Source organism: Mustela lutreola, chromosome 2 (genome assembly GCF_030435805.1).
Source record: "Mustela lutreola isolate mMusLut2 chromosome 2, mMusLut2.pri, whole genome shotgun sequence".
NCBI classification, from domain to species: Eukaryota; Metazoa; Chordata; class Mammalia; order Carnivora; family Mustelidae; genus Mustela; species Mustela lutreola.
Window position 1 is genome coordinate 147944721 of NC_081291.1, and position 23144 is coordinate 147967864.

Below are 23144 nucleotides of genomic sequence, written 5' to 3' on the forward strand. Positions count from 1 at the left end.
CTGCAGCATTATTCACAATAGACAAATTATGGAAGCAACCCAAGTGTCCATCAAGAAATGTATGGATAGGGCACTTGGGTGGCTCAGTGGTTTAAGCATCTGCCTTCAGCTCAGCAGGGAACCTGCTTCCCCTCTCTCTTTGCCTGCCTCTCTGCCTACTTGTGATCTCTCTGTCAAATAAAAAAATTTTTTTTTAAAAAGGAAAGATGAGTGATTAAAGAAGTTGCAGAAATATATACAATGGGATATTATGCAGGTCTAAAGATGGATGAGATCTTGTCATGTGCAACACGGATGGGCTTAAGAGGGTATTACAGTACAGAGAAATAAAACTGAGAAAGACAAATACCCTATGATTTCATACCTGTGTGAAATCTTAACAAATGAATCAATAAACAAAAAGCAGAATCAGACCTATAAATGCAGAGAACAAAATGATGGCTGCCAGAGGGAAGGGCTAGGAGGATGGGCAAAATGCGAGAAGGGGAGTGGGAGGTGAGGGCTTCCAGTTATGGAATGAATAAGTCATGGGAATAAAAGGTACAGCATAGAGAATACAGTCAATGATACTACCATAGCAACATAGAGTGACAGATGGTAGCTACACTTATAAACATAAGGTATATAGATGTTGAATCACTGTGTTGTACAGCTGAAACATTACACTGTATGTCAACTACACTCAAAAATTTTTAAGACTTTAAGTAATCTCTACACCCAACATGGGGCTCAAACTTAACAACCCCAAGATCAAGTCTCATGCTCCACCGACTGAGCCAGCCAAACAACCCTAAATAGAAATTTAATAAAAATTTAAAAATAAAATGGGGCCATGGTTTCACAACTTTGTGAACACACTAAAAAAAACACTAAAATATGCATTTTAAATGACTTGTAAAGTATATTAATATCTCAATACAGTTGTAATATAATTTTTTAAATGTTTACTTGAAATACTATCAGTAAGAAATCATCTGCATTTCATGAAGTAAAAGAATATCCCATGCTGACAGAAAGTAATCCACTGCAAGAGGATATGATGATATGATGTTGAGGGAGTGGGAGCAGGGAGGAGGAAAAGGGGTGGAAATAAGTGTGTCCATGAGTTAATGGTTAAACCTGGGTGAACAGTAATAGGGACTTTATTCTTCTGCATATGTTTAAAATTTCCATAATAATAGGCTTTAAGAAGTTCATCAGTTGTAGCCTATGAAATGATTCACAGAAAACCTGAAATTCCCTATTGAGCCACTATTCACTTGGGGAATGAAAGGGGGAAATCAGCGTGCTGATTGGCAGACTAGGTAAAGGACAGTCGGAATGAAAACCGCTGTCTCAGTGCGACATGAAACCGAAAGAGTCAGCCCACTGGCTGGAATGTTGTGTTCTGCTGAATGGTCAGTTGATGAAATCAGGCCCTTTGGCTGGAGAGCAGAAAAATTGGGGGGGAGGGATAGCGGGGGAGGGGAGACCGCAGAAATGCTGTGGTAATAAAGTATGACATTTTTTTCATGCTTTAAAAAAGTTTTCCTCTAACACAGAATTACCTGTAGAATACTGGTGTTTCATGGCAAATACCCAATACCTGGATATTGTCTGGATGAGTGATTTTACTATGTTATTTTTAACAGGCTATTTCTCTCCAGTTTGATTTACTGGGCATTAATACTAAGTACTGCTTAACTTTAAGAACAAGGTGAGTAGTCAAGATAGAATAAAACCATTTAGCAACAAATATTAAATACCTACCAGGGGCCAGAAGCTCCCTTGGGGTCTCAGACCACAAAAGGTGAAAAAAAAGTAGCCCCTACCTGGGGCAATTCATCCTAGAGTCAGGAAGACACACAGGGACACAGAGATTGGCAGTACTAAGGTTAAGCGCTCCAACACACCACAGGGCACAGGACACTGTAGCCAAGTCTTAAGGGACGGAAAAAGGAGTTCCACAGACACGAAGAGCAGTGTGCAACATGCCAGATAATGGGGGCGCCAGAAAGGCAGAGGGAGAAAGGACCAGTGAGGCTAGGTGGGTGGCCCAGGCCTGAGGTCCTCAAGTGCTAGTGCATGAAATGACCACCAGAGGGCGCTGGTCAAACACACTGTTATAGCTCCGGGACTCCAGAGATTTCAACCCCAGAAGTCTGGAACGGGGTCCAGAAATCTGCATAGATAAGCAGCAGCCCAGATGACTCTGACCCTGGCAGTGACAAACTATGGGGTTTGATCTGTCATCGCAAATGATGAAAAGCCACTGAAGGATTTTTAGCAAAGGAATGATAAGACCAGATATGTAAATTAAGACCCCCTCAGATAGCTGTAAGGGAGACAGAGTAAAAGAGGACTATAAAGCCCAGTGGGGAGATGAGGGAAGATGGAACAAAGAAGAGTAGGTAAAATGGCAACCAGCCTGAGATAGAAGAGGACAGACAGGGGCAAGGCAGCCCCCGGAGTTCTCAGTGGGGTAGTTGAGCCAATCCTGGTGCCATCAACTAAGACGTGGAAGTGGGAGACTGGGCAGAGGAAGGGGCTGAGTTAAGTCTGTTTTTAATGAACTTTTTAATTAAACTTTGTACAGTTTTAACAAATATTACACAAAAGATCCAACATATCCTTTACCTACCTACCCCAGATGCTACATCTTGCAAACTACTATAATATCACAACCAGGATATTGGCATTGACACAATCCATTGATCTTACTGGGGTTTCTGGGTTCAATACTTGAATTTGAGGTGTCAGAAAGGTGTCATGGGAAAACACGTGCAGGGGCAGGTGGATACACAGGTATGGGGGCTGTTATCTTAAGCGGTTTCAATGCCTTAAAGAATGTGATTCTGAAACCAGAAGTACCCAGCAGACACCATCCAAGGGTAGGTAGGTTTATTCTGCAGAGTACTGGTTGTGCCCTCACTGGCCACCCAACTCGCCCCATCTAAGCTTCCAGCATATGTTTTTGTTTTAAAGATTTTATTTATTCATTTGTCAGAGAGAGAGAGGGAGAGAGAGCAAGCACAAGCAGGGGAGCAGCAGGCAGGAGAAGCCGGCATCCTGCTGAGTAAGAAGCCTGATGTTGAGACTTGATCCCAGTACCCTGGGATCATGACCTGAGCCAAAGGCAGAGGCTTAACCCACTAAGCCACCCAGGTGTCCCATCTCCCAGCATATGTTAATTTGCTTGGTAATGGTGAAGCGCAGAGGCTGTGGAGTTGGAGGACATGGCTCCTTTCACGGTTCCAATCACTTACTGGTTTGGGGGTCTTGAGCAAGTCACTCAGCCTCCAGGTGCTTCAGTCACTTGTCTCTAACACAGGACTGCTAAGTGTACTTGGACTATAGGGTTATTTCGAGAATTAAGTGAGCTATATAACATGCTTAGAACTGTGGTGCCTGCCCAGGAGAAAGCACACACACGTGATCTCCAGGCCTGGGCAGGCCCACACATGGGGAGGAAGTCACCTGAGGTGAAAGGAGGATCTCACTGGCCGAGGTGAAGAAGACAGGTAAGGACTGGCTGCTGGAGAAAAGTCTGTATGGGTGTCAGTCAGGGTGGGAGTGAGCTAAGGGAAATGGACAGAAATTCCTTCCTCTCTGAAGTTCAAGGGGAGGAAGCCTGGAGGGAGAGGTGAAGGTTCAACCAACCACTGTGAGCAAAGGGCAGCTTCCCTAGGAGTAAGCATATATTTATAGGAAGGACGGACAATACTCCAAAAAGAATAAGGACCGTTACAAGGCAATATATAAATAACTCCCCAGTTGTGTGACAGACAGTTAATGCTTAAGGATCTCAGGGTAAAAAAGAGACCAGACTGGCCAACAAAGGAAACGGGTGGCAAGGTCTCGGGCAGGAAAAGGAGGAAGAGAGGCTGACAGGGGAAGGCTGGTAAGAGCAAGAGCTGCATCCCTAGGAAGCCAACTCCAAACCTCGCCTTTCTTCTCCCTAGGCACTGAGGAATACCTCATACCTGAGGAGAAAAGCACCTCACACTTTCTTTGGTTTGGCCCAAGAACAGGTCTCCCATTCTTGTTTCCATGCTGAGGTATATATACAGTTCTAACTGTTGTGTTTAGGGATTTTTCCAGTGGTCCTTTTTCCCTATCAGCCCCACACAAGCATCTGCAGCCAAGGATCCTGGCAACCACAGAATCCAATTTTAGCCCCTAGAACAAGACTTTCTTATTCGACATATCAATCACCCCACCAACTTCTCAGCACAAGGAGAGCTTCAGGGGTTTCCTCTAAACAGACGGGCACATACAAAACATCTGCCCCAACAGGCTCAACTCCTTCTCAGGGGATGAGATAGCTGTCTGAAATTAATGCCTTCATCATCATAAGGTAAGTTTCACAAAGGTTTTCAGATTCCTGCATACACCTGAATGAGCAGGGACCCTGGCCTCGGTGAGTTATTCCTAACAAGGAATAACAGGCACCTTATTTTTACAGATATTAAACTGGTGCATTTAATTAACCCCTCAGGACAGGTCCCCACAGTCCTACACATCTGAGACCAGGCCTCGAATTCTCTTGCCCCAGGGGAGGAAAGCTACCACAGTGCAAGGACTCAGTGAGGAAACCGCAGCTGCACTTCCCTAGGTAGAGAACACAGCTGTGTGCACAACTAAAGCCTCACACCTAAAGGGACAGCTCCCCGAGGACCGGGGTGAAAGGAGAAAGGGAGGTGCAGCCCTGGAAAAAGACTTTTGCTGTCAGGCCCCTGGAGACATCAGAACTACTTAAATTATTCCACTGGACATTTCATTATCATCACTCCGCGCCCAGCTCCTGCCACAGAGGAAGTGGCGGGAAGCCCTGATCATTGACGCAGCAAGATAAACTACATTTTCTTTGTGCACTTGCCTTGGAATTTCATTCCACGATCAGCTTGGCCGGAGTCAAGTCTCTGCGGTAAAAGCACTGTATTGACTACTTAAGTCTTAAATGCAGTTGCTGTGAAGTTTGTACTTCTGAACAAGCTTTCAGTAGGTAAGAGTCTTTCATTAGAACACAAATACAAATACTGCAGATATCCTATTGCCAAATAACCATGTAAAGTTAACCATGTAAAGTTAACTCTAAACCAAAAAGCTCTCAAACATAAAAATGATTACACATGGCACAGACCAGGCAGACCCATCCCCATTATCCTCTCCTCCAGAGCTCACCTGGCTTTATTTTCCTGGAGACCAAAGACTGATGCATGCGTGATTTCATTTAATGAAATCTATTCACTCTAGCTGTGTTGCTCTCACAAAGACACTCCAGCTGGTAATTTACTGACCCTGAACTTAATGTGTTTTCTCTCCTGTCAATATATTCCAGGTATCCCTTCATTCCCAGCTAATGGTGAGCTGAAATGCACCTAGAGCCACTTGATTCCAGGGATTTCATTTGAAAGATCGTATATGCTTCATTTGAAAATGACTCTGAAACTTAATGTCTTAAGAGAGAGGAAGAAAAAGAAAAAAAAGAAAGAAAAAAAGGAGGAAGGATAAAAACTTGCTATTCATCATGGAATTAACATTCCAGTGCGGATTGCAAAATACAAAAAGACCTAGCTTTCCGTAAGTCATTACAAAGTTAGTAATCTAGAGCACTTTAAAAGAACAGGGCCACTATATGCCCGGTACGGAACAGGCACCAATTGTCTTAAAGCAGCATAAGAACATACACTGAAGACATACATACAAACATATTTCAGAAGATACACAAGCAACTGGTAACAATTCCCTTGGAAGCATGTGATGCGACCCTTGGGAAACAGTGTGGGGAACAACAGTGCTGTGAGACTTTACTAACCTCTTTGAATACTGTATCTTATAGATAAGCAACTAACCAAAAAAAAAAAAAAAAAAAAAAAAAAAAAAAAAATTATCTCACACAACCTGTTTTTTTTTTTAATTCCATGATGCTTTAAGCAATTGAGCTGCAAGATGCACAATAAAAACTCATTAAACAATGAGCCTTCTGAAGCACCTTCACACCTCACCTCAACACCATTCCCCACCCCAGTTCCACAGTCACCGCTCAACCCATATGAGCAGCCTGGAAATTCTATAAAGCAAACAAGACTCAAAAGTCCAGGATGGAATTCCTGGTTTTCCCACTTTCCCTGGATTTTCTTGGCATCATTTGTAAACTGGTGCTACCCAACAACCTGGGAAGATTTTGTGAGCAGTGTCCCAAATGAAAACGTAGGTTATCCATCTGTAAACTACAAAAACGTCTAACAGGTATTTTCGTTGCATAATACATCCCAGGTGTAAAGGTATCTGCATGTACCAATAGCCAGGAAGGACAAAGAACTCCAATATTAAAGAAATTGGGATTCTGATTAGCACTTTCCCACAGAAGGGGATTAGTTATTTCAAGCAGGAGTCAACATCAAAACGGACTAGAAAACAGAGAAACTGCAGAGTGGCAATGGGTTCTTAACAGTAAATCCAAGACTAGGTAACTCCCCCCAAACCAACAAGACCAGAAGAAACGACAGCAGTAAAGACCAAGAAAATACAGTACACAGATCAAGAAACCTAACTGGCCTGCTCCCAGCTTGCCAGAAAGGAAGACAATTATCTAAGACCAAGAGATACTTTTGAAGATGCAATAAAAAACAAAACAAAAACTTTCCTAAAGCTTACTTAAAGGCCAGACTTCTTCAAGGCCCAGCTCGTATTTCACTCCTTCAGAAAACCTTCCCTAATTTTTCATCTCCCATCATTTCCGATATGATTGCAGATAATTATGTACTGCCGATTGCTCTCTGTTTTAGGGATGCATCTTCTCTCCACAAAAAAATGAGAGCCCCTTAAAGGGAGACAGCACAGCCCCCATTCAGTTAAAATTCCTCACAGCATCTACCCCAATGAGTAAAATCTTCATAAACCTTTTTAACTCAAATCTTACTGAAGTGAAATATAAATTCTTTGAGTGCATTTTTCTAAGAAACTCAAAACGATTCATGGGCAGATATTATCTCTAATTTCATCAAGAACTTAATGACCACACACACACACACACACATACACACACCCCACGACCACTATCACACACTAGCATTCAAACTTGAAACAGGCCGTAACGTTTTACTTTGGGAAAAGCAGACATAGGTTTCCACAGAGCAAGGGTAAGTAAGGCAGAGTGATACTACAGCATATTAAACTTGATCAGAACTTTTTAAAGTAAACACAAAATCAAAAATTAACAAAAGTACTTTATATTAAATGGAAAGGTTAGAGATTAATTGGAAACAGAATATAAACTCCAACACATATGCGCCACATACACAGACATGCATGTCTCCATCCATCCACAGACAGAGCCTAGATGCCACACAACCTAGTACCGACAAGCACCTTCAGCACCCAGACCTTGCTTTCTCAATACCGTTCCCCACTAGAAAGAAGTACGATTCCTTAGGGAAATGACTGCCTGCAGGTCTGAAGCAGAAAAAGATGAGCCTGGGACATCTTTCTGTGCCAAACTACAAGACAGTGTTCTAAGACAAAAAGGTGTCATGTCAAAAAGGATATAAAAAGCTTGAAAGTTCTTCCACTGGCTAAATTTTTGGACAATCGAAACACTAAAATGAAGAATGAGTGTTAGCTGGTTGTAAAATGCTGAACGGATAATCCGCGATTCCATCCCAATGACTAAAGATAATTTTTTTCTTTAAATAAGAAAAAGAAACAAAAAAAAAAAAGAAAAACAAACAGAGAAACTCATTTACCATCACTAACCATGTATATAAAGCAATTCTTACTCTGAAAATTCATAATCAAAGGAAAAGAATTAAACATTTATTCTACCTTTTTTATAAAGAATTAAAATTTATCACAGTTGTTAAGAGAAAGCTCATTTTTACGGGAGAATGCCAACATCAAGCCCTTCCCCAAAAAATAATGATTTGGGGCTTGGTTCATCATTAGATGTTAAAACTTTTAACTCAATTTCTGGGGAACGGGATAGTGGCAGGTGCCAAAGTCATGGCCTACAGGCCCTAATCCTTATACTACAGAATTTTTTATCCAGGTAGCCAGAGGTACCCCACCAATTAAAACCTACCTTTCAGGCCTAAGAACAGAATGAATTTAAAACACTTATACAAGCACGTCTGTCTAATCTTCAGGGTTATTGTCATAGTAAGCAAATCAGATAGTCCTTTTATGACAAACCAGATATGAGGAACACTGTGAGAATGTGGAGGCAATCTTGACTTGAAACTAAAAGCTTGTCCCTGGAGTCAAAAAAGTTAGTGCTGCAATGTCTTCAAGGGCTTGAAGTGAAAGTAAGCTGGCTGGCTTAGATAAGAAACCAGACTGTCAATTATGTATTCAGCAGCGTTTATTTCAGCAGCCCAAACGGCTCAGTGAATATGTCACAATTTAATTACCCCGTGTGCAAGAAGGGTGGCTACTTCTTCCCTGTGTTTTGGGGGTGATCAGGATAGTGGTTCCGAGAGGACAGTCAACCAAGAAAAGTCTATCCTCCAACACAAATGCCTGTCCCAGCAAAACCTCAGGGGTAGAGAGGAAACAACGGAGTGTCAACAAGGCAGCTCCCTGGGGAGTTCAACCACGAAGCATCTTAAGCGTCTTCTAACCGATCTGGAGCCCCGAAAGACTCCAGGCTCATGATAGGTCTTGTCACTTTTCACCATCTTGAACGCCCAACAATTCCTAGCCAGAATTAGAGCTGCTCCTCATGCAGGCAATTTCATCTTCCTCAAGTTTCTATAGCACCCTGGACTTTGCTATGCTCTGCCTGTACCCCCCGGCACCCCTAAAAATAAGGGTTCTGATTCCTCTGATGCTGCCCACAACCCTGAAATCCTGCAGCCTGTTTCCTGCCAGCACCCTTCTTCCCAGCGATGCTTCTTGCCTCCAAGGGGCCCCGACCTGCACTACTACTTTCCCCTAGCAACCCCCACTTTCCCCTAGCAACCCCCGCGTCACAACAAGGAGGAAAGACCAAGCACCTAGTGAGTCCAGCTCCAACTGTGCTAGCAGTTACTTAACTCTTGTTTTAAGATTTTTTTATTTGAGGGACGCTTGTGTATCTCAGTCGGTTAAGCGTCTGCCTTCAGCTCAGTTCATGATCCCAACTGCACCCCCAGGAGCCCCAGCAGTTACTTAACTTCTGAGGCTCAGGTCTCTCATATACGAAATGGAATAACAGAACCCACACTGCAAGATTATGACAGTATCTGTAAACTTCTCAGCACAATACACAAAATAACTAATAAATACCGGCTAGTTATGGTATAATAAATATTGCCTAGCAGTTGCAGCAAGTAGTTGGTCTACCTTTACTGCCCATTTACTATGCGCCAGGAACTGTCCCAAAGCCTTTAGAAGCCTGACTCATTTCTGCCCTAGAAGGTACTGCCAATTATAACTCTCCCCGTGTTATAGAGAAGAAACTTAGGAGAAGTGTTACAACAGTAATAGTACTAGGAGGTCCTCCCCTGGGTGCCCACCATCCCCCAGCGAGAACTCTCGCACCCCTAGCACACAAGCTCCTCACGGCCTTCTATCACCGCCCCACTGGTAACTAATGCACAAGAGGAGAAAACACCTGGCAGTTCCACAAATCCAACTCTTTGAGGACCCTGTTTCTCTGCAGACACCATCTGTTTGCCAGAAGTGCCCTTCCCTGCACAACCTCCCCCAATTCTGTCGAAACGCCTCTTCTTTCAAAACGGTAGTCAAACGTCACTTCTCTGTGGATCTCCGTGGCTTCCTGTCCTTGGGACTCCCTCTGCATTTAATTCATTTCACGATCCGCTCTCCCTTCTCTTCCTTATACTTGGATTGTGTGGCTATCCGCCCCACCCCGAACCATGAACACCTAGAGGGCAATGATTACATTCTCTGTCCGTCCTCACTGACCAGCATTGTCGAGCACAGGCTCCTGAACCTACTTTGGACACGTACACTGAGGGGCTTTGCGCACCCACACGCACATCCATGCTCCCATCTGTGAAATGGGAATAAAGTATCTCTCTCACAGAGTATCAGAATAAATCAGAAAACGTACACAGAACCTCGAGACAGTTACTAAGAAATGGGGGATGTGGTATCCCAGCACACCACAGAAGTCCTGGGAGACGTAGAGAGGGATGGATTCTTCCCACATGAGCCAACAGGAAACACAGCAAAGGGATGAGGAATGCCCAAAGCTGAAAAGCTCCCTCAAGTAACGGACATCATTTTCAAAGCACACGTCCAGAGTTAATTCAGTCTAACACTGGAAGAAGCACCATGTTCCTGCTCTCTACAGTGCGGGGCATTTGGTAACTGCTCAAGAAATGCTAACCGCCACCATGACAGCAATGATGGCAGTAAGCGCCACAGTTCCGATGACTTGGCTTAGCAACAACAGGACTCCTCCATGGAACATTCCTACAAATCAATGCACAAAGTCTGCGTTATTTACTCTACAGTCATATCTCCTAGTCTGTTTAAGACTTTCCTTCATTTCCTAACTCTAAGTTTTACTTTTTTAAGTCTTAGCTAGCCCATTTTAAATGCTTTTCTCTAGGGAGCTCAAAAAATCTTAACATGACTAAACAATCTTATTTTAAAAACAAAACTTCACTCAACTCTAAAAAATATCTGAAACCAACTACCTTACATCTGGGGTTCTTTCCCTGGAGTCTGTAACACTAACTTATTTGATAGCATTTTCTAAACATCCTGTCTACCTATAACATCTTGCTTTTTGGCTTTCATAAGGGCTGAGAATTATAACACCTTCCTCTAAGCTGCCCTACTTTAAAATCTCTGCCCTGATGTTACAGTATGTCCAGGTCAAATATTTCTTTACCTGCCTTGAAATGACACATGAAAACTCACCCAAGAACCCAAGGCCCCTCTCACTTTTCTCACTTTGGGGTACACACTATACTGGGGAGGCCTTTGCCTGCTGTAAGCTCCCCAGGGCAGTAACCCATTTAATCCACAGTTTAGATCTGTAACTCTTTGCATAATGATAGTGACAATCTCTGTGTTGCTTCATTTAAAGAATTTACACGACGGGCCTACTCCCTTGTTGTTGTTAGCCCACTTAACTTTAGGGAAAACTCTCTTCAATAAAATCAAACAGCAGTGCTTTATAGCTCTGTTCCAACACTGAATGTGGGAACTGAAAATAAAGCATATGTTTCTATTACAAAGGAATAAAGGCCATTTCTACTGAAAACACTTTACAAATCCTAAGAACAATCATCAAGACAACAGAAGTCATAAAACCACTGCCAGGAAAAGGTGACACTTGATAGTCAATCTTGCCCCAAATGTGCTGAATGATTCTTTTCACCATCAAAGCCAGAACACAGAACCTATTACTGCAAAGTTAATCTTCTGCAGTGTATGCAATTTAATCCAATTCAACACATACATATGTGTGTAGTTGCTTGGCTGTATAGCTTGCTTGGAATGTGAAACTTGCTACATTATGGCTAGGTCTACACAGCCAAATGCTTCTAAATGTACTGCAGAATTTGCTTAAAGAAGCTGAAGAAAGTGCTTAAGACAAAGCAGAGAGTGAGGGGTTATCAGGTGTAACAGGGTGACAGAAAACCAAGATCAGATCACTGAAACCATGTGCTCTCAGCAGACAGTAAAAATAGTATGCTAGGGGCACCTGGGTGGCTCAGTGGGTTAAAGCCTCTGCCTTCAGCTCAGGTCATGATCCCAGGGTCTTGGGACAAGCTCTCTTGCTTAGCAGGGAGCCTTCTTCCTCCTCTCTCTCTGCCTGCCTCTCTGCCTACTTGTGATCTCTGTCTGTCAAATAAATAAAAAATAAATAAAATCTTAAAAAAAAAAAATAGTATGCTACATGCATTTTACAACACATGTAAGAATACAGAAAAATGAAGTAAATATCTACACATAGTTAAATTAGCTATTAACCACAAAAGGTAAAGCATTGCTTTGGAGTGAAGAAACCCAGGAGGCACCACCTTACCCAAAAGATCAAAGTTACCGCCACCAGTACCAGGACAATGTAATCCGATGCACTGAGCGGCTTACCGCATCGCTTCCATGGTATTCCTACCAAAAGTACATAACCTGAACCTAGTCATGAGGAACTGAATAAATGCAAACCAAGGGACATCTTACAAAATAGCCAGTCCAGCCCCTCTAAAAATATCGAGAAAAGCAAAGGCCAAAGAACTGTTCTTGATTAAAAGAAAACTAAGAAGACATGAAATGAAAGGCAACATGGATTGGATCGGATCAAGGTTGAGAAGACTGCTGGAGGGAGAGACTAAGGATTCTGCTTTAAGTCAGTAGTCACTTAGTGCAGAGCTGCAGTGACTAAAGCCCAAAGCTCTTCCCAAGATGCTGGACCTAAGAGGTTAGGGATCAACTCCCCAAATTTATGCATTTTTTAAAAATATTCTTATATTTAGCATTAAGCATTTTTTAGGTCAAAGTTTTTATACTCCACCACAAGAAATGGTATATTAGACATTCGTTCTTCATGGATTTGACATTCACATTTACAAACGCACAAGAATAGGGGTGCTTGGGTGGCTCAGTCAGTTAAGTGACCAACTCTTGTTTTTGGCTCAGATCATGATTTCAGAGTCATGGGATCAAGCCCTGCATTGGGCTCCACATTGGTTGTGGAATCTGCTCAGTATTCTCTCTCCCCCTCTGTACCCACCACCTGCCCAGTTACGCTATTTAAAAAAAAAAAAAAGAAAGAAAAAAAGAAAAAACCACAAGGATAATCATAAAGACCAATGAGCTACGGGTCATGATCCCACTCTCGGGATCAAGTCCCAGGTCGGGTTCCCTTTTCAGCAGGGAGTCTGCTTCTCCCTCTGACCATCTCCCCTCTCGTGCTCTCTCTCTCTCTCCCTCTCTCTCAAATAAGTAAAATCTTTAAAAAAAAAAAAACAACAACAACAACAATGAGCTGTAATACTCTCTAAACAGAGTCAAAAAAACAGATTCACCTGTGTTATGTGTCTTACAAAAGAAAACACAGCTAGTAGGTGAACTTAATCTACAATCTGTCATGGGTATGCAAATAATAAAAATTTTAGCTCTGGAAGAAAAATGCAAAATAATCCCCCTCCCCCACAACTAACTGGTTACACTAATAAGGAAATTAATGATGAAAGTAATGAAGGCAAGTAGTCTCTGATGTTCTTAGCTAGAAACTGGAGCTAGGCTTCCTTCCATTTGGTAGAGGAAATCATGTGGTTCTGGTGATAAACTCCTATCTGAGACTCCTAAAAATTCTACCTAATTGTTCTTTGCAAATGATGAGGATCTATCAGACTTTTATTTGTCCTAAAATTCTGTCTCATTGGGCAGAATCATTCCTGTATGATCAGCTTTCCCCCCTTCTTACAACGGTTAAAATCTCAAGGAAAACACTGACAGAACAAGTTACAAAACCAGGAAAAGGACTTAGGAAAGGAGGAGTGGTCTGTATAATTAGTGATGCTACAAGGGTCAAGGATTATGAACTGGGACAAAGACCCACACGCTTCAGACCTCATTATTCCTTTATCTTACAAATTACTGAACACCTTCTGTATGCCAGGTATTCTCCTAGGAGATTTAGTATGGAACAAGTCTGACCACTTCTCAGGCAGAAATGTTACAGTTGGGAGTGAGTGTACATTAAGTAATCAATAAAATTTAAAATATAACATGGTAGGTGGTACTAAGTTATGAAGAGATAGTGACGGAGAGAGGACATTTTGGCTGGAGTGATCTGAGAAGGCTTCTTGTAGGAAGTGCCATCTGGGTTAACACGCAGTGTGTGGAGGCGGACGGACATCTGGAGGCTGGAAGGAGAGGCCGCTGCCAGCATGAGCAGTCGGCGATACACATCGGAGTGCAGATTCTGAGCATAAAGTGCAACACGACTTAAGTTCTAGCAGGAACATTATGGCTACAGAGCAGAAAGCTGTCATTAGAGAAGAATGAAACCAAGACCAGCTAGAGGCCAGTGCCACAGCTCTGGCAAAGGTGGAGGTGGTTGCTCAAACCAGAGGACAGCAGCAGTGGGAGGAGGAAGACATTCTTGGGCTGGGACTGGACTTTCAAAGTAAAGCTGACAGGACTGCTGAGAGGCTGAATGTAGAATTTTGAGAGAAAAATAAAAGCCCAAAATGACAATAGGGCTTTTATCCTTATCCACCCAGTGACTACATAGAACATTTACTAAGGAGAAGACTGAAGAAAGAAGGAGCAAGGTTAGGGATAGTGGGAAATCAAGATTTTGATTGTATATACTAGATTTCAGATGCCCATTTGTTATCAAAGTAGAGGATGCTAGTAAGCAACTAGATATTCAGACTCTGGAGAGAAGTATTAATAAATGCTCTCGCTCTCACCCACGCTTGTGCATGCGTGCACTCTCTCTTTCTCTGTCTATATATATATATATATATATATATATATATGAATCACATATACGTGTTTTTGTATATGAATGAAGAAAAGTTGGAGAAGGAAAATATGAAGGAGAGAAGCAACTTGAATTTTTATTGTGTCTATTTTGACACTATTTGCAAATATAAGAATGTAGAGCTTCAGTAATTTAAAAAAGGAGGCATTTCTTTGGTCTCTCCCTATAAAATAAGAAGCTGATGAAAACAATCTCAAGCATAGCGTTAACATGACTGCTACCAGAACAGCACTCAGAGATCACCACTACTCACTTTGCGGATTCTTTTCCCCTATTCGTTTACATATACACACAATACAGTTTTGTTAACTTTGAAATACAGTTCATCTTTGTTTTAGCAAACCTGAGCTCAAAATGTGGCAGGCATGGAATCGAGCCATGTTTTCTGTTTTGTTTTGATTAACTTTCCGTGCTTTTAGAGTGGGCTTCACTGTCCAGTTCCCCAGGACCACCCACCACGCCCAATAACCTCACACCTTGACTCACTTGTTTAGGACACTGCCTGGCATCTGAGGACATTTGCACTTTCTGACCCTGCTCCTCAGAGCCTTGTAGCTGGGGTCCCCCTTATAAAATCATAAGCACAATTCCATTTCATAAGGAATTATTTATAAACCTAATCTTTGAGTGGACATCTTTATGTGTAATCTTCTGCTCTTTGTGTAATTCTTTAGTGGAGAATCCAGTCTTTTACTAAGCATGTTTTAGCACCACCTCAAGGAGTCACTGTCTAGTCACCAAAAGAGAGAAGACGGACTCAAAACAATTTACCTTCAGTTCTTTCAACAAATACCTACCATGATCATGGGTCAGTGCAGGTGCGAGAGAGGGGTGAGAGAGACAGCAATTTTTTTCAAGATAATTTCCGATAGCGAAACAAGCTGTGAATAAAATAAGAATACCCAAGAACACAAATGGGCAGAAGGGGGATAGAGGAATATTATTTAGGTAGGTGGCCAAAGCAAACCTCTTGAGGAAATGGCCTTCGAGCCAAAGGCTCTGAGAAGAGGAGACGTGGCAATGCCAGAGAGATGAGCAGCCCAAGTACAGATGAAAAGAAATGCAGAAGCCTTCAGAAAGGACGAAGTGTGACATATCAGAAGGGAGAAGGAAAGCAATGTGACCAGAACATCACAGAAAGAGGCAGCAAGGCACAGATGGCCTCGGTGGCCACAGGAAAAAATTCTGGATCTTCATCTTAAGTAAGAAGGTAGTAAGAAGCTATTGATGAGGCATAAACAGGGACATGATGTGATTGGATTTAGGCTTAGTGATCAACGTAGTAATCTAGAACCAACAATACAAGGAGCAGAAGGGAAAAGCAGGGAAACTAGTTGGGAGGCCGCCACCGTATCCAGCCAAGAGATGCCAGCGGCATGAACCAGGCTCCAGCAGCTCTGGTGGTGAGAAGCGTTTAGATGCAGGACATATTCTGGAGGTAAGAGCAATGATTTGCTGATGGAATCGGGATCCTGGGCCGGGTGAACAAGGAGCCCTCTGCGTGCCATGAGGGATTTCTAGCCTCCCATGGACCTCCTCAGTATTCACCTCACTGGGCCTTGGCTAGAGCTTGCCAGCAACAACTCCTGGTATAGTCGTGATGAAATGCAAAATGTATAGTCCTCTCTCACTTACCCAAATTAGGATCAGTAGCCTGACGTTTCTTAATTTTAGCTTCAGAAATAGCAGAATAATAGGCACAGGTCATCTTGATCAGCCACGTTGCTCGAACCATTGGCACTGAATATTTAGCTAAATATGCAAAAACATCTTCTTTTTTACTAAGGATTGGAACCTAAAAAGAAATAACATATTTATAAAAATCACATACTATGTTCATCATGAGGTCAACCTACAGAAACGGAAAGCAAAAGAAAGACACTAAGTCTCTGCTGCCTTTAAGAAAGCATATCCTTGATGGATTTTCAAACAGCACATTCAGCTTAAAAACCAAAAACTTTAAGCAAACATTCATTAAAAGAATCAAAACTATGTTTAACACACTGACAACAGTTTTATCAGTTGTGCTCTCTTATTTATAAAAACAAATTACTTTCAAATTCTCAGATGCTGAAAGCTATTCATCAACAAAATAGGAAAAATAATTTTATGACAGTACTCCAAAGAGTTTTATCTCAAAACCGGAAGGGATGATCAAGTGAAAAATTGTGCCCACTCCACATTTCATCAAAGAACACTTTTTTGGGAGGAGGGGGGTATAAAGCTTTCTGGCTGTAACATTCATAATAACAATTTCTAGAAAGCTTCTAAAGTGCCTTTAGCCCAAAATTTAAAATAGAGGCCAAAATGATGGATCAATCAATCTGCCTAATAAACACTGAGCTAGAAATAGCTGGTTAATTAATTCACTGGTAGAAAGTAGGCACTTGAGGCAGTTCATTATTTCTTCTAAACGGCGAAGGTATACTATTTAGCAAATTAGTATCCCAACATACCACTGAATGTTTCAAAGAGTTATCCCACTCTTCTAGAATTCCTCATAAATACCCTAGGAACAGGCCAGTCATCTACATATGATCTATTCCATTTATGAATGTAGAGTACAACAGTGGACAGAGGACCTCGGCCATGGTGCCCAGAATGGGAGCAGTCAGCATCCGCTACTCCCCCTACCACCTCTGCGCTCTGGTCCTAGCCCCCAGCCTCCCCGGCTCTTTATTTATGAATGTGATAATACCAACCCAACCCTGTCCACCCCACAGGGTGATTAGAAGGGTAAAGTAAAAGAATGGCATATATCAAAACTAGAACAGTTTTTATTTTGTTACCAATTCCAAAGATTTCTGGGTACTGGACGAAGTATGTTCCAAGCCATGGACCTGACCCTGTCCTAAAAGGATCCAGGACACTGCAACCATGGCTATCAAGAGCCCTGGTCTCTATGGGCCACACTCCAGCTTGATATTGTGGTGGATATCAAAAAACTTCAAAGCAGCTGATTGTTACAGCATGGCATTTTTCTTAGTCAAATCCTCCTTTAGACAGTAGATATTTTGCATCACTCATACGTTGTAAATTTGACTGTTCACAGGCTTGGAACCAAGTGTGATCCCAAAATTAAAGGAGAAACTGTTTTTGTACACAGCCCTTTAAAACAACCTATTTCACTTGGTTCTTAGCAAAGAAACATTCAAGCTACCCCAGTGCTGAAGGAAAAGCTGTCTGGCTGGACACTGAGTTGCAGCTGTCCATACACTGTCTTTCATGCGCAATTTAATAGACTTTTGGTCACGTATGGTTCCTGCCTTGGGTGCTGACTTTAAACATAACTGCCATGGCAGAGGCAGCTACACCTCAAAAACATACCTAATAGGGAGATGAAAGTCACACAGGCCAAAGCTGTTAAGTCTTCCTCTCTGCAGACCACAGTGAGACATTTTAACAAGAAAATCTCCTGAAAATTTTGTTTACAAGGCACGTCTTTCATGCAGCACAAGATTCTGGGTTTATAGACTATTGCTGAAGCCAGGGACAAGAAAAGCACAGGCTTATATACTCAGTGCAAGACCTGAGCTGCTGCTTTTCACTAGAACATATAGTATGAGAGTTAAATTTTACTTGTCAAGGTCAGGTTTCCGCTCATTCAGATGAACGAACAGAGTACAAGATCAAGGCCTAAAAAATTAGGCAAATGCAAAAAACTAAATGTAGCATCTCTGAAGAAACATTACTAATAGTTCTTTTATACATGCTCAAAGGATTTCTTTTGAACAAACAACTGACAGAAGGAAAATAAAAATTTAAACATACAAAATGTTTCGATGAAACAGCAAATAGAACTAAGCCATAGGTCATACCATTAACAAGCTAAGGCAGGTATGCCAGCTCATTGTCCTTATTGACAGAACCCCATAAGACATGGTTGACTCAAATCAAGGGATTTAAAATTCAGAAGAACATATGTGAAGGTTATTTAAATAAGGAAGAAGACACGTATTGATGGTGTTATCAAATTTACAGTTTGGACCAACTCAGGAAGGAAATTATGTTTACAGTGACATAGTTTATACGAAGTTTATAGGAAGTCATACTTTTCTTACAGTCATGGATTCCATTTGGAGCAAAGAAACCATCTGGCTTTATCTTGTAACTGAACGTAGGCAATCAATGGACAGCTGTTTCGCTTCTGAATCAAGCTAGAGCTGCATCTAAGCAGGGAATGGAAACTAAGACACCTAGCATGTGATGGTTTTTCATCCACAAAAGGGCTGTATCACCTTGTAGCGCCTTTCCCCTCGGATGAACATCACTGTCAACACGCTCTGTGTTCACCAAGCAGATGCAGAGGCAAAAGGAAATTCCAGAGACCACAGTAATCAATGTCACCTGAAGTGAACCTGTTCTACCTAGAGAACTGTCCAGGAGCCAGAAGGATATCCCTAGAGGCTATAAGTCTATTTTTCCAAATCTACCTATGACCATGATTGAGTTAAAAGGCCTTTTACTGGCCATTCTTGACCTCTCCGTGGTTAAATATTGGGAGTGCTGAGTTGTAAAGCAATGGAAAATCAAGCCCAGAAACTTGACTTATCCCAAACAGGAAACTACTCTGAACTCTAGAACAGAGCTGGAAGAGGACTCACGATTTTAGCAGGAAAATTAAGGCTGCCTGCATTAAGCCACCTGATAGATAAATACCAGAAATTAAAGAAGTATTTGAACCATCTAGTATGAAGAACATGCAGAGAACACAATCTCTGACCCAGCTCTATAAGAGTTTTTGCCATCTCAGGAATATGATATGCTGAGGAGGGAAGAGGGGAAAACAGAGGGACTCTCCAAAAGCCCAAGCAAGAAATGACTACTTCAGGGCACAGTAAATAGTCCAAAAAAAAAAAAAAAAAGAAAAAAAGAAAAGAAAAAAGTTTAACTTTGCACAGAATTAACGTCAGGGCTTACCTGAGGAACACCTGACTTGGCCAGAGGCAGCTCCTAATAAAGAGAACAATAGCTAATACACTGCACTGTGATTCATTTCCCTCCTCAAAGATGAGCAGCCACTACACCCATACAGCAAGGGCATCAATTTCTCACCTGTATCTGCTTTCAGGAAATATTCAAAAAAGGAATTCTAAAAGCTATTTAAAAAAAAAAGGATGGGGCGCCTGGGTGGCTCAGTTGGTTAAACAGCTGCCTTCAGCTCAGGTCATGATCCCAGCGTCCTGGGATCGAGTCCCTCCTTGCTCGGCAGGGAACCTGCTTCTCCCTCTGCCTCTGCCTGCCATTCTGTCTGCCTGTGCTCGCTCTCTCTCCCTCTCTCTGACAAATAAATAAATTTAAGAAAAAAAAAAAAAAAAAGGAAAACCTAGAAAGAAAGATGTCAGGCTGGCTGCATGGGAACTGAAGGTCCGCCCCAACATGGAGGGTGTGAACTATTGATAGAAAGCCATCAAATACCAAAGGATGCCCTGCGACTGATAGGGCCTTCAGATACAATTTACAGGTCATCGTGGGCCCCCTGGTACATGTTCACTGCCAGGAAAGAAATGCCACACGGTTCAGCCTGTGTTAAGATAGGTACAACCTGAGTAACAAGAGGCAATTATGCTGATGGCTGTGCTTTTCAAGGGTTTCAGTTGCCTTTAATCACAAGGCAACACAATGCCACAGCGGCACTAGGACCAAAGAAAGCCAATGGGAGCTACAGGCTATTTTCAGAAAGTTGCTTTAGAAAACAAATACAGAAAGGAGCTCTGCTTTAAACCAGGCCTGCATCACACTTGTTAATAGCACTATCAAGAACAGAAGATGGACACCCTTACGACAAAAGGGTTTTAGGCCAGATGAGAAAGACACGTGGAATGATTTCAAAGGTGTGCAAGAAGACAGAGATCTGTTCTAAAACTTTTTCAAAGAAGTTTTTCAAGCACACCCAGAATCGCTATCTTACTTGTTAGGAAGAAGGCTTAGCTTAAAGCATTTGGATTGGTACTTTTCAAGTCCAGGAAGTAACATCAAAGCAAGAATTTCTGAATGACACATTCTGACATCCTGGCCTAAGGAAACCGAAAATACAATGAAGTCTTATTGCCTTCTCTCGATTTAAAAAACTCGTCTAGGGGCACCTGGATGGCTCAGCCATTAAGCATCTGTCTTCGGCTCAGGTCATGATTTCAGGGTTCTAGGATCAAGCCCCGAATTGCATCGGGCTCCCTGCTCAGCGGGAAGCCTGCTTCTCCCTCTCCCTCTCAGTGTGTGTCTCTCTGTCAAATAAATAAATAAAATATTTAAAAACAATAAAATAAAATAAAATTAAAAACTCGTCTACCCAAAGTCTACATGAGGCGCCTGGGTGGCTCAGTCAGTTAAGTGGCTGCCTTCAGCTCAGGTCATGATCCCAGGGTCCTGGGCTCCAGTTCCACTTCCGGCTCCCTGCTCAGTGGGGAGCCTGCTTCTCCCTTTCCCACTCCCTCTACCTCTTCCCCAGCTTGTGCTTGCTCTCTTGCTCACTCACTCTCTCGCTCTCAAATAAATAAAATCTTGAAAAATAAATAAAGTCCATATAAATTGCTTCCTGTGTGGAACGTTTAGGTCAAGATGTGCTAGGAAACACATTGCCATCCAAATAAAGGGAGAAACAGCACACGTGCAGCACACACCTGGTTCAGTATACCTGACACTGAAAGAACGGGGGAAAGAAGTATATACTTGGACATTAGCTCCAACATCGTGATTTCTAAAGACCATAATTAAAACAATGTAAGAAATACTTGATACCTTTTTTGCCAAAATAGCAAGTGGTTTATTTCCTGCTAAGTCAGAGAACCAACTATGAATTGCACTCTGGGATCGAGCAGTAACCAGCCAATAATTATCTTTAGCATTAACTTGTGGTTTCTTCTTTCCGGTGTCCTGGAAAGTGTTAAGCTTTAGTTTCTCAGCTAATATACTGCTGAAATAAGCTCCAATCTGTGGAAACGAGAGAAAAAAAAGAAGTTTGAAGACAGTATGTATGTTAGTAATGTATAGTAGTATTTCATTTTTGCTTTAGGAGAATATCTTTAAGCAGCCCATGAGAAAATAAAATGGCAATTTAAGTCCTTGAAGCCAAGAGTTGTGATTTCCTTATAGTAACATAATGCAAAAACCCCCACAGCATTTTTGTTCCACTATTAACAAGTGGTTCAAGGAAAAAAGAAGAGCCTTTGAAAATCTCTGAGAAGATGAAATTAATTACATCCTGAATAAATTTCAAGACAATGGGTTCTGCTTTAATCTTCAGCTGTACTTCTTTTTCAGACTACATCCACATTTGGAGAGAATGTGTTTCCTGAGAGGTGTTGCACACAAAAGCAGAAAGTCTAGTAATCACACAGTAATCATTCTTTTTCTGTTTTCATCTTAATAGCATATAGTTTTGGAAAGGAAAATTCTATATTTATACTCAGTGCTTTTAAAAATAGTTTAGAAAATTTATTTAAATGGAAAATTACAAACGGTTCAATTAAATTAAGTATTCAACATTTTTAACTGGACTGCCAAGTTAAGTTGGAGTACATGGGTTTCAAGAGAAAGCTAGTGTTACCTGCTCTGAATGGAATAAAGTAGCAAAGAGAGTTCCTGTGAATGTCTGTGGCATCTTCATATTAATCAAACTAAAGAAGGACAAAAGAGGAAGAAAGACCCCAGAAGGAAAGGGATAAATAACTAAAAATTAAGTGAATCCACAGAAAACTTGTTGGAATTTCCAAGAATCTATTTCACTCCCTGGGAATTGTTTACTAATATGATTCAAACAACAAGTCAGGTTAGCAGACAGTGACAACCATGATTAAAATAAAATATCTACCCTGGTGAAGCACAATAAGAATCACTACCTTAGTTAATGCTCATGAGTCAAGAAACAATTAGTGTGTAGATTGGAACACAGTTGTAAACAATTAGTCAAGTTTATCTACCAGGGTAGAAAACTAGTACACTTTTTCCTACTGTTAACGGAATTCCTCGACCCTTGTGATTTATGGACAATTAAAAAAAAAAAGTCTATTTGGTGTGTTTAATATAATATGGTAATAAAAAATTAGAATTAGGAAAAAAAAGCTGAGCTTTGTTATTTTTTTTTTTTCGCCAACAAACTTCATGGTGTGTTTTCTTAAGAAAATGTTTGCAAAATGTTTAAACAGGAACTAGATTAAATGCAAAAATTTAGCAAAACCAGTTGTTTAGGAAAAAGCAGCCAACCGCAAATTGTTTAATTTTAAATCTCTCAATCAATATTTGGTCTTTATACCAAGAACTTAAAACCCCTACTTACACCAATTGTTTAAATTTAAAAGGTCTCTTACTTGCAATTATATAGGAGTATTTTAATCATAATAAACAAAGGTATAAAGATTTTTTTAAAAATAGTTAGCAATCTGCTATGCAGATTGTATTTTTGTATTTAATAACAATGGAACATGTTACTGTATGTGCATTTTACATTCTAACAAACCTCAGGAACCACTGCACACTGCAAACCAAGTCAAACTTCCCTAATAAAGAGAAAGCAAAAAAACAAACAAACAAAACAAAACATAACCATACACTGAATTTTATATTCACATTATTCCAAACCTAAAAAAGTAGAGTCTCATTCCCCAAGTCCCAATGCCTACTTCTGCAAGTAACCACATTGGTTAGTTTCATAATTATGTCTTTTCCAGTGTTTCTTCGGTTGAATAACATACACAAACATGAATATATT

At 41.3% G+C, this 23144-nt stretch overlaps 1 protein-coding gene across 6 annotated transcripts in view; it reads right to left on the reverse strand.

Moving 5' to 3' along the window:
• MED12L (mediator complex subunit 12L) overlaps positions 1–23144 on the reverse strand; it is a 325613-nt gene that overhangs the window by 260482 nt on the left and 41987 nt on the right. For all 6 annotated transcript variants that reach the window (XM_059163744.1, XM_059163745.1, XM_059163742.1 and 3 more), the window contains exons 4-5: positions 21176–21367; positions 16073–16232 (exon numbers count right to left, since the gene is read on the reverse strand). In XM_059163744.1, coding sequence (XP_059019727.1) covers positions 16073–16232; positions 21176–21367 — 352 coding nt within the window. The remainder of the gene's footprint in view (positions 1–16072; positions 16233–21175; positions 21368–23144) is intronic.